Here is a 12,890-nt window from a genome sequence, read left to right on the forward strand (position 1 = left end):
CTCACAGTGAATCAGCCTGAATATGAATAAACTTCACTAAGGGCAGTAAATGCAGCACTGGGAACACTTAGAGAGAAATTAAGTTATTAATGTGTTTCCAGGAAGGCGAGAAAAACAATAATCCCCCACCCCCACCCCCAACACACACACACACACACACACAGGTTAATAAAACAGGAGTAGTTTCCCAGCTATACTGAAACTAAAATGGGCCGGAACCAGCGCAGACCACCAGGCTCTGCGCCCCCCCCCCAGTGCGCGCTGGGAGGAGCTCAGAGTTGGTGACTCCAGCTGCTCCGTCCTCACAACAACCAGGCTGCAGCCGCAGCTCAGTCCGAGTCTGCGATGAATGAAAAGGGGGAAACTCACCGTCCCCGCTTCTCTCGGGCCCTGATGTGAAAACCCCACATCAGCATGAAAGCAGCTGTGGTGACCCAGGCACAGAAGCTCGGACCCGCAGACACTTGGTGCGTCTTTTCCTCGAGTTTGGACGAGCTGAGATGAGACGAGTCTGAGGTTTTTCCCCGAAGAAACGAGAGGTAGAGTCGCACATTGGACGCTGCTCCTTTCCAACAGGCTCCTTACAGAACATAGTCAGTGTAAATTAAAATAAATACTTTCCCTTCATTTCTGCAGCTTTTATAGCGGTAGCAGAGGAGACGGTATTTCTCACAAATGGATTAGTGGGATTTCAGTGATTTTATGCAGCATGGCACATTACTTTCTGTACTTACTGTGCTTTAATGTGATGAAAGATGCACTGAAACCTGCTTTTTCTCGTCACCCTGAGAAGTCTGAGCACAGTGTGAGACCCTCATTAATCAGTACTTCAGTTTAATGCATGTGTTTACTGTACGTGCTGCAGGGGTGAGTGTAGGTTACAGGGGCCCAGCAGCTTATTTTAGCCTTGGACCCCAAACCAGCGCAGACCTCCTGAAAGTGATTCTGGTGTCCTGTCTGCAGGTGGTCATCATGTCCCTATGGATGATCATCCCTGTCAGCCTGCCCGTCTTCACCATCACTGGAATATGGGTGGTGTAAGTACCTCGGAGTTACATTCACACACTTCATTTCTGTGTTTTTCTTTCCATTGTCTGCCTGTTGCCTTAGCGTCTTTGCAGCTGTCCATACATTGGCCTGATTAAACAGGATTCTGGTCTGTACAAAGTTCATCTATGTAAACATTTTTCCTTTTCTGGAAGCAAAGAGTGCTCGCTTAATGTTTATTCTGTGACCGGACGTCACTGAAAGTCCTGGTGTCCCTACATCTGTCCATGTACAGGCACATCTGTAGCTGCTCACGTGACAACAGCTGCATCTATAGAGCAAAGTGTCCCAGTCAACAGGTGCTGGGCTTCAGAGCAGCAGGACGGTGCAGCGATGCTCCTGTTTTTCTTCTTCACAACTGAAGAAACAGATTTAAAGGAGTAGTTTGATATTTTGATATGAGCTACAACACATGGACAGTTTTATCTAATGCTGGGAAAGGAAATAAATAAGCATTTTTCCTTTTCCCCCTGCCACCTCTGATGAGCCTAATCACATCTCTCACTCTTTCATCAGCTTAAAGTCTCATTTTCAGGACACACATGGCCGAGACAGCAGCAGCCAGTCTGTGTTCCGACGGCAAACACAATAAACAGGTGTTTATTAACAGAACTGATGCTGGGAAGAGAACAGAGGGTGTGCACAAAGGAACAAGCTTTAAAATCTGTTCTGTAGAGGAGACTGGGGAAAAGAAGAGTCTTTGAATGTCACTGACACATCGGACACTGACTTCAGTAAGAAAAGAAAGGCTGCAGTCTGGGTGGCTGATTGGTTTGACATCTGTAATCATAAAAAGCAATTTCACAGCACAGTTACAAAGCACAACATCTTTGCAGCTGGTTAGTAAGAGACTAAGACTGGATGCTCTCTGCAGGATGAAGGTCACACCCTCGTGTCTGGACTGTGTGACTCTTCCTTTCCCTCCTTGGTGCGAGTGGCTTGATGCACCTTGATGCAGCCTTTCACACCTCTGTAAAGCGGCTGCAGGGATTTTTCACACCGGGTGTCTGAAGCGTTCCCCGTCTGTAATCGCCCTCATTCTGCCCGACCTGCCGCTGCTCAGGCCTGTTGACGCCTGTCTGCTCGTACCTTTGAAGGCTCTGTCCAATAGCTGTACGACTCAGGGACGTAACTGCAACGTTTCTGCAGCTCTGGGCCGGTTTGTGAAGTTCTTTCCTTCCTTCCTTTACATTTTAACCAAAGCTGAGTAAATCATTTATATCAAACTCCACAGAAGCTCTGCAGTATTTCAAACCAAAGCACCGTCACAGTTAGTTTACATAAAGGCAAATCAATTCTTCTGCTCTGGCTGTCCCTTTGTTATCAGTGATCAATGCATAAGACCGTCACGGCCTGCCTCAAAGTTTCTGTACAGCAGCTTGTTTTGTTGCCTCCTCGTCTTATCTGTGTCCTTTAGGTGCTTTAAATGATCTAATCCGACGCTTCAGGCTCTGAGAGTCTTTCCCTTGATGTATTTAAGCTTCGCACAACAGTTTGTCTGCACATGGTCACTGCTAAAGGAAGAATCACAGGCTCCAGGTCAGCAGCTGTGGAAATGCTAACGTGCTGATGGTTAGCAGCATGTCTTTCATCAGCAGCTCAGGAGAAAAATGTTCCTAGACTTGACTCTGCAGATTCAGAGGCAAAGCAGCTGCAGCTGAGACCGTCATGGCTTTAAATTACAACACTTAGTTTACAAGCACAGAAAAACTGCATAACACAGCTGGTCATGTCACATTTGTTTTTGTCTGGATCTATGAAACCACTAATGTCTAGGGCTTATGGGTAACGGTGTTTGCTAAAGAAAAACATATTTATTTTTTTTCTACTGGAACAAAACTGGAAGTTCAGGTTTTATGTACCATGTTCACCATGTTTAGGGTTTGGCCTGTGACTGTGCAGACAGAAGCTGAGCTTGATGGGTCCAGCGTTAGTTTTGCAAAGTTTCACCTGGTCAGCTTGAAAAGTTTTCATACCATAAATGAACATGGTTGTCAAAATAAGAGCCTTTGTTTTACGTTCTAACCTCAGCTTGTTTTCATTGGAGTTAGATATTAATACTAACTGGTGATAAAGTGTTGAGGGCCACTAGTCCAGGACGGATCCAAACCACATCAAGACATTTTCCTGCTCAACCAACTCAAATATTCTTCCCTCCTACTTTGCAGATACGCGATGGCCCTGTACAACCAGCACGTCTGCCCTGTGCATAACTGGTACAACACACACACACACACACACACACACACACACACACACACACACACACGCACAGTGTAGACTTTTACTCTAAAACCTTTTAGTCTAAAAACATTTAGTGTCTTTCAGCGTCTTCACAACTTTTCCCTTTTGTTTCACTCTCATCGTGCCATTTCTGGCTGCAGGTGGAAACATCTGTTTTCTGAGCTGCAGGTGTAAAAAGCCACTGTCCATGAGTCCATAGTGGAGCGTTTAGCAGCTGAAGAGCCAGAGATAGAGACATGACTCAGATTAATGCTAATGTGGCTCCACATACAAGCTTGTCGTGTGTGAAGCAGCAGCTGCTTCCACCTTTTAAGGCGGTAGGTAGGTAACGTGTCGCACGTCGGTGTCGTACTCACTGAGTGGAGCTCGACCACGGTGCCGTAAAATTAGCAGCTCTTTGTTCAACACTTCCTAAGCACCTCAGACAGTGACGTCAGACTCAGTCCCGATGGTCGCTCCATCCACTGAGTGCACCTACACCAAGCCGACTCAGTTCAGATCAGAAATATCTTCTGTTTTGAGAGAAGGCTCAGCTGTAATGTGGTCACTGAGGCCCACTGTGAAAACACCAGGCTCTCAGCTGGTGTGTTGATGTGCTATTGATAGAGGGAACAGTCCTTCGCAGCAGAGAATCTTTTCTTAACCCTCATCGATGCTCACCGTTGACAAATCAGTCCGAATTCCAACACGGCGAAGAAGACGCAGGTGGGGAGTGGACATTGAGAAAGTAGAGTGCTGCAGGGACGAGTGTTGACATGAGGGGAGGATGTGACTGTGGGTGTAAGAAGGGAGGGAGATGTTGGGATCAGGGAGGATGAAGAATCCGAACGGACTGGGTGAAAGGGGAGAGCGGAATCCAAACTCGTGTCAGAGCTGCAGTCAGATCTCTGATATCGAGCGATTCTGTGGTATGTGAAAACTAAACATGTTTCGTCCCAGATGGTGCAGGAGGGTCCCAGCCTCAAATCAGGTTGCGTGTGCAGGCAGCTCATCACAACTCGCCTTCACGTGACAAAACATTGGACTTTCCTGCTGTTAGTCTTCCTGCGTGTTAAACTTTATACAGGATTTAGAGAGTTTATAAACCCAAAGAACACATGGAGCGCCTGCAGCACAGTATTCACCTGTGTTATCTAAAAAAAACAAAAACCTTTCACAGGAATATTTTAGGTCAATTTTCTACTGGGATTTGGTGAATGTTTTATTATTTTGCTTGTCTTGCTTCATGAGAACTTAATTATGGAGTATCTGAGCACATCAGAGTAAAATGAACTTGAACTCTGACCCAGTTTTCCACTGGGCCAAATTAGTTTTTCAACATTTGAGAAACCTGAAGTCTAAAATCTCTGCATTTATACCTGCACAGTATCTGTCTGCAGACTGAAGAAAGTGCACGTGTGTGTGTGTGTGTGTGTGTGTGTGTGTTCTCAGGCTTTATAATGAGTCATGTGAGGAGCAGCTCCCATTACAGCGAGGCCCCGTCCTGTGCTGCACGCTGGAAAACATCCCACTCATCAGGTTGGTGTTTAAAGCCCCTCTCCCCTCTGACAGTGTCTCTGCCCTGGTTGTGTGCACACATGTGAAACTCTTGTTATATAATAATCACATTCGTCTTTTGTGTCATTGTGACCTTCACAGAACTAAACAACAGCACGTTTTTTTTTAACCGACTCACCACAATTGGTGCGGTTTTGTGAAACCACAGTGGTGAATCAATGGCGAAAGCGGCCGAGGGTCCTCTTTCTGCTTTAATAATAATAATAATAATGATTAGGATAAATAATAGCAGAACACACATCGGACACATGATGTGATTGAGGATAAGAACAAAATAGCTCGTCTTTCTGTGGGCAGAGATCGTTTATATAACGGCTTTTTCTTTCAAACAGTAACTTTATTCCAGCTTCTTCTCTTTTTTTCTCCAGTCAAACAGTCAAACCAGAGTGAAATATGTCAGAGCACATTGTGTGTTTATCTCTGTGTCACTTTCAACGCAGCACAAGTCTGAGGCCGATTAACGCAAAGGCCTGAACGTGCAGAGGAGATTAAATGTGTGTTTAATCCATCATCACAGTCATAAATCTGTTTTCATCTCACTGCAAAAGAAAATAAAATAGAAAAATTTCTACATTGAATTGGTCACTAAAAGCTATTTCCCCTGTGAGAAAAGAATAAAACCCCCTGAACAACCACAGTAAATAGTCCTGCTGCTGATCTCGCCCATATTTTTAAAGCTCATTCTTGCTAAACACGTTGTCTGAATAAATGAATATCCAGCAAAACGCTTTAATGCTTAATTGAGCTTGTCAATAAGTGACTGTTGGATGTTACGAAACACGCAGCAGAAATCACAACGTTCTGCAAACACCAGGCAAAATCAGTTCAGTCAGATCAAACCACCAAAACGTCCAATTTCTGTGAACTTAACGGTCAAAGATGCAAATCTGGATTAAACTGTGCATCATCATCTCAGCTCCTCTGTCAGAGCAGAAGCTGCTCCCCACAGAAGAGGAACGCTGTGTATTCTGTCTGATAAGGCTTCATGCAGATTATACATTTGACTCCTAACACTCAAAACAGTCTGCATACTTGCATCAAGATGTTTAAAAAGTCTGCAGATGGTATGTCATGTTTCCCCCAGTCGAGCTGTTACTGGATAAATGGCTCTGATGGGTGGTGGGGCAGATAAGCTCACACTCGCTCGAGGGGAGTACGAGGCCTCTTCACCTCGACAGGAAGAGGAACTTTTGTTGTGAGCAGTGGATCCTTCGCCTCCATGAGTCGCACAGTGTAAACAAGAGATGCTGTTTTCCCCACAGACAGGGACGCCAGGTCTGCTGACTATGGTCTTTATGTTCCCGTGGATGCAGTTAAAGACAGACCCAGCAGGCCTGGACTATGGGAAATGTTTTTGTTCTAGTTATATAAGAGTTTTCATGGTGCTTTTTATCTGTAGATACAGATCTCAATGTCATTCTTCCCTCGACCTCCCAGCAGGACTGTCGCTCTCCATTTATAGACAATCACTTCTCTGCTGCACCATTCCCCAAGAAAAAATGTTGGCGTGGTTTTAGTAGCACAGAGTAACTGAGGACACAAAGGTCCTTTCAGCTTTTTTAGGACTATGTTCAAGAAATTCCTGTCTGAGAGTGCTGCACGGTAAAAATCACAGGGGTAAACTGACAGGAGGGGGCAAGACGGTGAGCACAAGAGGTCGGATTTGAGAACGTGGTTGAACCACAGAACCTGCACTAAGTACCTGTGCTCTCCCTTTTCTCTTGCAGTAAATGTGGGACTCTGCCACCTGAAAGTTGTTTTTTCAGCCTCATATGCAGCACAGGATCCTTCATGGGTGAGTATCAGTGCAGGTTGGTTTAGTCGTACCCGGGCAGGCTCCTTGAGAGGTCTGTGTGCAGATAACACCCAACTTACTACATGGGTTGAACGGGGATCTGTGCACTCAAGACTTCAGGCTTGTTTTTTCAGCTGCACAGGCTCCGGCCAAGTCTCTGTTCCCCAGTCCCGCCTCACCCCTCGCTGATGGGGAATTTAGTCTGTGCCATGAATGGTGCATTTTTGTGCCTCCCACGACCACGAGTGCAGCTCCTCTGCTGCTCTCAGTCATCTGTCGTAGATGGTTCCTGCTCAGCAGACGCACCTGGTTTCATGGTATTTCAGAGAAAATGCTGGAATCTGGGGAGGTTTATCAAAGACGTTAACCTGTCAGAGCTCAGGGTATTTATCTCACAACTGATGTTAATGCTCCCTGAGTTATCTGGTGTTCTTCAAGATTCACACAAACACACCCTGGGCCAAGAATGACTGGTGGTAAAATTAGAGAAAGTCTTGGTCTCATATTGGCCACATTATCCAGCCCCCCACACACACACACTTTAACAGAGCGGGGCAGCGAGGACAGGCAGCATGGTCAAACATGAACATGCAGTATTTTATTGCTGCCCTGAGACACTGATTAACCCTGTCCTGACTCATATGTCATTAGCTGTGAGGGGAAATGTTGTAGAGCTGCAGGAGCTGTAGGGGAAAATAAAACATTCATTTTTCTGCTTCGTATCAGTAACAGGTGAAGGCACAACAGGCCATCGATTGATCGGTTGTATCCAGTCACTGATTTTAACTTTAAATGGAAGCTGCTGTGCTGGTCTGTTCTGGAAATTTCCCCAACATCAAACGCTTCACTGCGCTCTCATAAACAAAGCTCAGTTTGTGTCTGCGAGGTGGTTTGTTTGAGTCGAAGGTGTGGCGCGAGTGGAGATGGGAAGAATGGTAATTGTTCGAGTCCTGTGGATCAGAAAGTCGCTCCCTTGCTGTGCAGCAGCCAGTGAAACACAGAGATAACCCAGAGGAGGCTTATCGCTGCGTGCACGCCACGATCAAACGCCGAGCGCCGCTCTCGCTGCTCGACTAACAACATGAGCACCAAAACACTCGCCGCCTGTAGTTTGTAGCCTGATGTGCTCCAGATGTGGTCGGCATGAGCATCAGCTGTGAAGCTTTGATGGCAACAGGAACCTGCAGCATCAGGACTTTTGAGTTCACCATCTTAACATTCATACGTTCATTGTGCTTTGGCATCTTTAGTGTTATCATTGATCCTCAGTGTCATTTATCTTGTTTTTATGAAAATAAATATGCAACATACAGTCTGAACATTCAGGCATGAGCATATGTGCAAATATAAATAATGAGGAAAACTGCAGGACAGATGGGAAGTTGGAAGTTTCTGTAAACTCCTAAAATGCCAGAGCACAATAACAGACACTGCGTCCAACGGGAATCACTGTAATGAGGAAGAAACCAGAGTTTGTGAGAGGTTGTCTGTAAGTAAACAAAGCTGCTGCCTGGACTGTACATCTAAAAACAGTGTTTGTGTCTGGATGAAAAGCTGCAGCCTCAGGTTGTTTTTCTTCTGTTTAGAGGCAGAACATACTGGACCACAGATGACCCAAACATTTCAAATAGTGCGGGCACATTTCCTGGAAGAGAGCACATCTGGGCCAACGTGGTTGCACAACTGCATGATGAAAAATGTTCCATCTTCACGTGTCCGTGTCTTTGTGCCTGTCGCCGTAGTGATGCTGATCGGCCTGCTGCGCTACGCTCACGTGATAGAGAAGCACCAGAACTGTGTGCTCAACACGGCCGGCCTCTCCACGGGATGGATCTGTGCCGCCGGGCTCATCATGGTGGGAAACTTCCAGGTAAGTCCAGCCTGATCGGACCCTTTGAAGCTTCAGGTGGAGCTCAGGACGATACGACAACCTTTAGCTTCTTTAGCCAGACAGACATTAATATCCAGGTAAACAGGATCCACCCCTTCACAAATAAACTGGTAAAATGCACTTGTTGAATCCTAAAAACAACTTTAGTCTTGTTGGAGTTCTTTCAGTACCGTATTGTAAAAGTGCTCTACAGACAGGAGCTCTGGTGCTCTGAGTTTCTGTCGCCTCAGGTGCTGAACATTTGCAAAGTGGGGGTTTGACACGAATGTGATCAGCATTTAAATTTCCAGTGACATTTATGTCTTTAGACGTGTGCAACAGTGGGACGAAGTACTGTAATTAACATGGAGATAATATTTTTATTGTGCTGTACACGTCAGTGTAACTGGACAAAGGGACTAGAGACAGAGGAAACTACGTGAAAAAATATAGAGTATTTTTTGGAACAAGCGTCAGAAGTGATGTGATATTTTGATATATAAGTGATGATGCATGAATCACAGAGGCTCCGTCATCTAGTTCCTCCTCCCCTTGGCTACAGGCTGCAGCACCGTCCTCCCTGTCCAATCTCAGTCTTACATAACAAACCTCAGGGTTTGCCTCAGAGTAAACATGGAGTCGGTGCTACACTATGTCAACATGCACTGAATCGACACCACAGCTGCTGAGTGACATACAGCCCAACACACACACACACACACACACGGGCTGCAACACACTGATGCTGAGGAAATCCTGAACGAGCAGAAAGGAGATCTGTTATGTATCAGGTGTCTGTGCTCATCTTGACCCCCTTACTGTCAGTTTTCCTCTTTAGTTTCCTCTAAGAACCTCTTTAGGGTTTGGGACTAACTCGTCTTCTTCCATAAAGGCGTCATTTTTTGGCTTTTTGGTTTCCCCTGCTGTGAAGTCCACAGTTGGACCTTCTGAGGTTTAACCAAGGCAACCAAGTAGATGAGAACTTTGAGTGCACATGTATAAATTAAACAGCGCGTGTTTGCTGGGTGTAATTACGCAGCTCGTTTCCCATCATGCACCTCTATCGTTTAACCTCGTGCAGGATACGTTTGTGTGAATAAGGCTGAAACTGGACGAGCACTAACAGGTTATCTCAGCCCCTGAGTTCACACTGACACTGTCACAGACGACAATGGAGACAATCTTGATGCTTCTGTGAATTAGCATCATTATGCTGCTTTTCTGTCACCTGAGCTCTCGGGTTTTATTTGCCTGGTGCAGATTGTCCTGTGATGTGTCAGATGAGCGTGTGTGGGTTCATGATGACCTCTGTACATTTGTGCGTTTTTACCAGCTTTGTTGTTTCCAGATGTTCCAACAAGAAACGACGCTCAGATGTAAATTATTTTTTTGGATCCCATCAGGGAAGGAATGATTTCCAAGATTACAGTTTGTTTTTCAGATTTAGCCTGAAGTCCGTCTGAGAGCGAGGGCAAATTTGTGTTATTAGAAAATTTGATTCGTTTATTAAAAAAAAAAAAAGAAAAAAGTTTTGTTTGTGGGTCCAACTGTGTACGTCCACACTGCAGTTCTGTGAAGCAGTGAAGGTGTTTTCTTTGTTTCCGTCTGTCCTCGCAGGTGGATTTTGCCAAAGTCCTCCACTACGTTGGAGCCGGCGTGACTTTTCCCTCCAGCATGCTGTTTGTGTGTCTTCAGTCGGCTCTGACCTACAGACTGGCCAAGACCCAGGACGAATACCGAATGGGTCACGTCCGAGTGGGGATGACCCTGCTGGCCCTCATCGCCCTGGTGCTCAGTATCCAAACGACACGGAGCAGGTTGAAGGTGTAGGGCTGAAACTCTTTCATGAAAGGTTAATTTAATTTGGTTTATTTAACAAGTTTGGGGGGGGCAGATCAGTGGTGACAGGGCTGCAAAGATAAGATACGATTCATATTCAAGCAAAGTAAGAAGCAACTCCCCTTCAACAAAACTGTGCAGCCTGTTTATTATAAAGCAGCAGACTTACTACAAACAAACAGTGATGCTTCTGTAGGTGTCAGAAACCATCACACCTTCCAACAGCTGGATTTGTTTTCTGATTAAATATTTATTATATGAACCAGAAAAAGGACAAACCAAAGTGGAAACAGTGTTAAAGTATCAGCTCAGGGGCCTGGACCATGTTAAACTGACAGCAGACAAACAGCCTATATGTGTCCACATACTTTTGGCCGGTTTCTACAAAGTTTTAATGCCATCAGTGAGTCCCTGCGGTCTGAGTTACACAATGTGTGTGACCAGCACAGATTTTGGTTCATGTGTGTGACTGTGTGTGACTGTGTGTGTTTGCTCCTGCTGTGCAGCCATTATTCCTTAACCTCTGATCACCAGGTGGAGTTTTCTTTTGCCAGGAAAGCTTCGCCCTGCAGCACACCTCCGCCATCTTCGAGTGGATCTACTGCATGCTCATCATGCTCTTCTACGGGACTTTTGCCTTCGAGTTCGGGGGCATGTCGGGGGCCACCCTGATGGTCCTGTCCAGAGGAGGAGGGGGGGCACAGAGCTTCTCCACCTCTGGACACAAGACAGAGGTGGGTGGGGGGTCCAACCATCACCAGCAGGAGAGCCTGTCGATCCTGTAGCTGAACACCTGCGTGGCCTCAGGGCCCCTGGGGGTCAAAGGACAAAACCTTCTGGGAGAGGCCAGAGCCTGAAAGCTGCATCCTGCACAATCCCCACAGTCACCAAAGCACCGACACTGTGACCAAAGACCGACAGAGACTCTCCTGCTTTGCAAACATGCTGCAAAACTCACGTAATGTTCTAAGTGCATCTTTGACAACAAAGGCCACGCGCTCGCACACGTGTTGGTTTTAATCCTGTTAATGTAACAATGACTTTCTGAATTCTTGGCTGAAGTTGTCCTTTACCAGCGTGAACGTCCTGAAAGTGCCTCAGATGTCCCTCGCAGAACACGGCGGCGTCAGGGCTGCGTTTTGTTTGAATGTTTGGACGTTCAGACCCTGAGCTCTGTATTGTTTCTACTCAGGAAGTTTAGTTACATCAGCAGCTTTTTGCTCTTTACCTCAACACAAAGGTGAAGTTTTCCAGAAAACTTCTGACAATCGATGGACGGTCAGTATGTGCCAAGAATAATGTTGTTAAAACACTTTTTGTTTTGCCCAAAACGATGGCAGGAATCTCTGCGTTCATGTTGACATGTTTATAGAGTTTAGTTTGAAACTGATATCCAACATTTTGTGCAACTCTTTGTGGCCTGTGTCGTATCAAACCAAATAAGCTCTTTTGGATATTTTGTCGTTTCTCACTTCAGCTCTTTGCCAAAAACATATCACGGCTCTCAGTAACAATGACTTTTACAGCTTTGTTGGGACCAAACTGTAGGCGAGAACCTTATGCTGTATTTTATCACATCAAGAAAATTAAGTTCAGTATTGTATGAAAAGGCCAAAACATAAATAAAGCAAATCGAAATAAAGATAATTTCCTTGTGATATTCAGTCATATGCACAGGCTCCAGGGACAAACAAATACATAATATGTGATGTGGTTAAATATGGGATCAAAACATACAAGTATCAGATTAAAATCACATTAGTTTTCTTTTTTATTTTCTTATTAAATTAATAACATGATAAATTCAGGTTGTAGTAACTGACTGTGGCTCCTAGAGCAGCTCCCTCACAAAAACATTTGCTGTGGAAGTGAACTTGACCCTCATTGGTGCACTGCTTCCCTCTGCTGGAGGAAACGTGTAGTTACTCACCACAGGCCAATGAGGCTTCAGGATCCTGTCCCAGGTGAACATCCAGCACAGCATCAGGGATCTGGTCACATATCTAAAAACAAGAAGAAGAAGAGGCTGAACGCGTCACATCACGTGCTGCACATGTGTTTTAATCTCCTTCTCCTGGACTAATCAGACTCAAAGTGAGGAAGGTGGGAAAAGGAAGCTCACACAGTAAAGTCTCTTCAGGGATGAATGACGTACGATAAAAGGTCAAGAATTAAGAAGAGAGGAATTAATGAAGGAAGAAAGGTGGTAAAGGTGTGTGTGTGTCGCATACAAATAGATTCATACATCCATAAGACAAGTGAATTAAATAATAATGTGCCTGAAATAAAAGCAAAATGATGAAGGGACATTCTCTGCACAGTCAAACCTTCATATGGGGGATGTGTGTTTATTACTGGTGCAGCTACTAAATGCTGATCAACCAAAACAAGTCAGCATTTCAGAGACTGGTTTAAGGTTTTCACTCTCTGCTTGATTGTGACTTCACCTGCTGCAGTAAAACTGTTGTCAGGGCCTGGGTGCGATGTGGGTTTTTGTCCACTAGATGTCAGTCTGATGCAGAATGAGTGTTTCTGATG

The 12,890-nt window shown here is 45.3% G+C and overlaps 1 protein-coding gene across 4 annotated transcripts; it reads left to right on the top strand.

Moving 5' to 3' along the window:
• Positions 1–269: 269 nt before the first annotated feature.
• Positions 270–11,999, top strand: LOC113135708 (transmembrane protein 150A-like). 4 transcript variants are annotated; one of them, XM_026315927.2, is made up of 8 exons: positions 270–539; positions 964–1,037; positions 3,216–3,263; positions 4,723–4,809; positions 6,576–6,643; positions 8,230–8,513; positions 10,131–10,308; positions 10,884–11,999. In XM_026315927.2, exons 2-8 carry the CDS (start codon positions 973–975, stop codon positions 11,135–11,137), a joined length of 984 nt encoding a protein of 327 aa, XP_026171712.1. In that variant the 5' UTR covers positions 270–539; positions 964–972; the 3' UTR covers positions 11,138–11,999. The 4 variants fall into 4 exon arrangements, with proteins under 4 accessions (XP_026171712.1, XP_026171713.1, XP_026171714.1 ...); XM_026315928.2 differs by having other exon boundaries at positions 272–539; positions 10,887–11,999; XM_026315929.2 differs by having other exon boundaries at positions 272–539; positions 8,386–8,513.
• The last annotated feature ends 891 nt before the right edge of the window (positions 12,000–12,890 follow it).

Source organism: Mastacembelus armatus, chromosome 19 (genome assembly GCF_900324485.2).
Source record: "Mastacembelus armatus chromosome 19, fMasArm1.2, whole genome shotgun sequence".
Lineage (NCBI taxonomy): Eukaryota > Metazoa > Chordata > Actinopteri > Synbranchiformes > Mastacembelidae > Mastacembelus > Mastacembelus armatus.

Coding starts and splice junctions, on each gene's coding strand:
- LOC113135708 (XM_026315927.2), top strand. CDS start 973: ATGTCCCTATGGATGATCATCCCTGTCAGCCTGCCCGTCTTCACCATC. Junction 3,264..4,722: donor GTCTGCCCTGTGCATAACTG/GTACAACACACA, acceptor GTGTGTTCTCAG/GCTTTATAATGAGTCATGTG. Junction 4,810..6,575: donor GAAAACATCCCACTCATCAG/GTTGGTGTTTAA, acceptor TTTCTCTTGCAG/TAAATGTGGGACTCTGCCAC.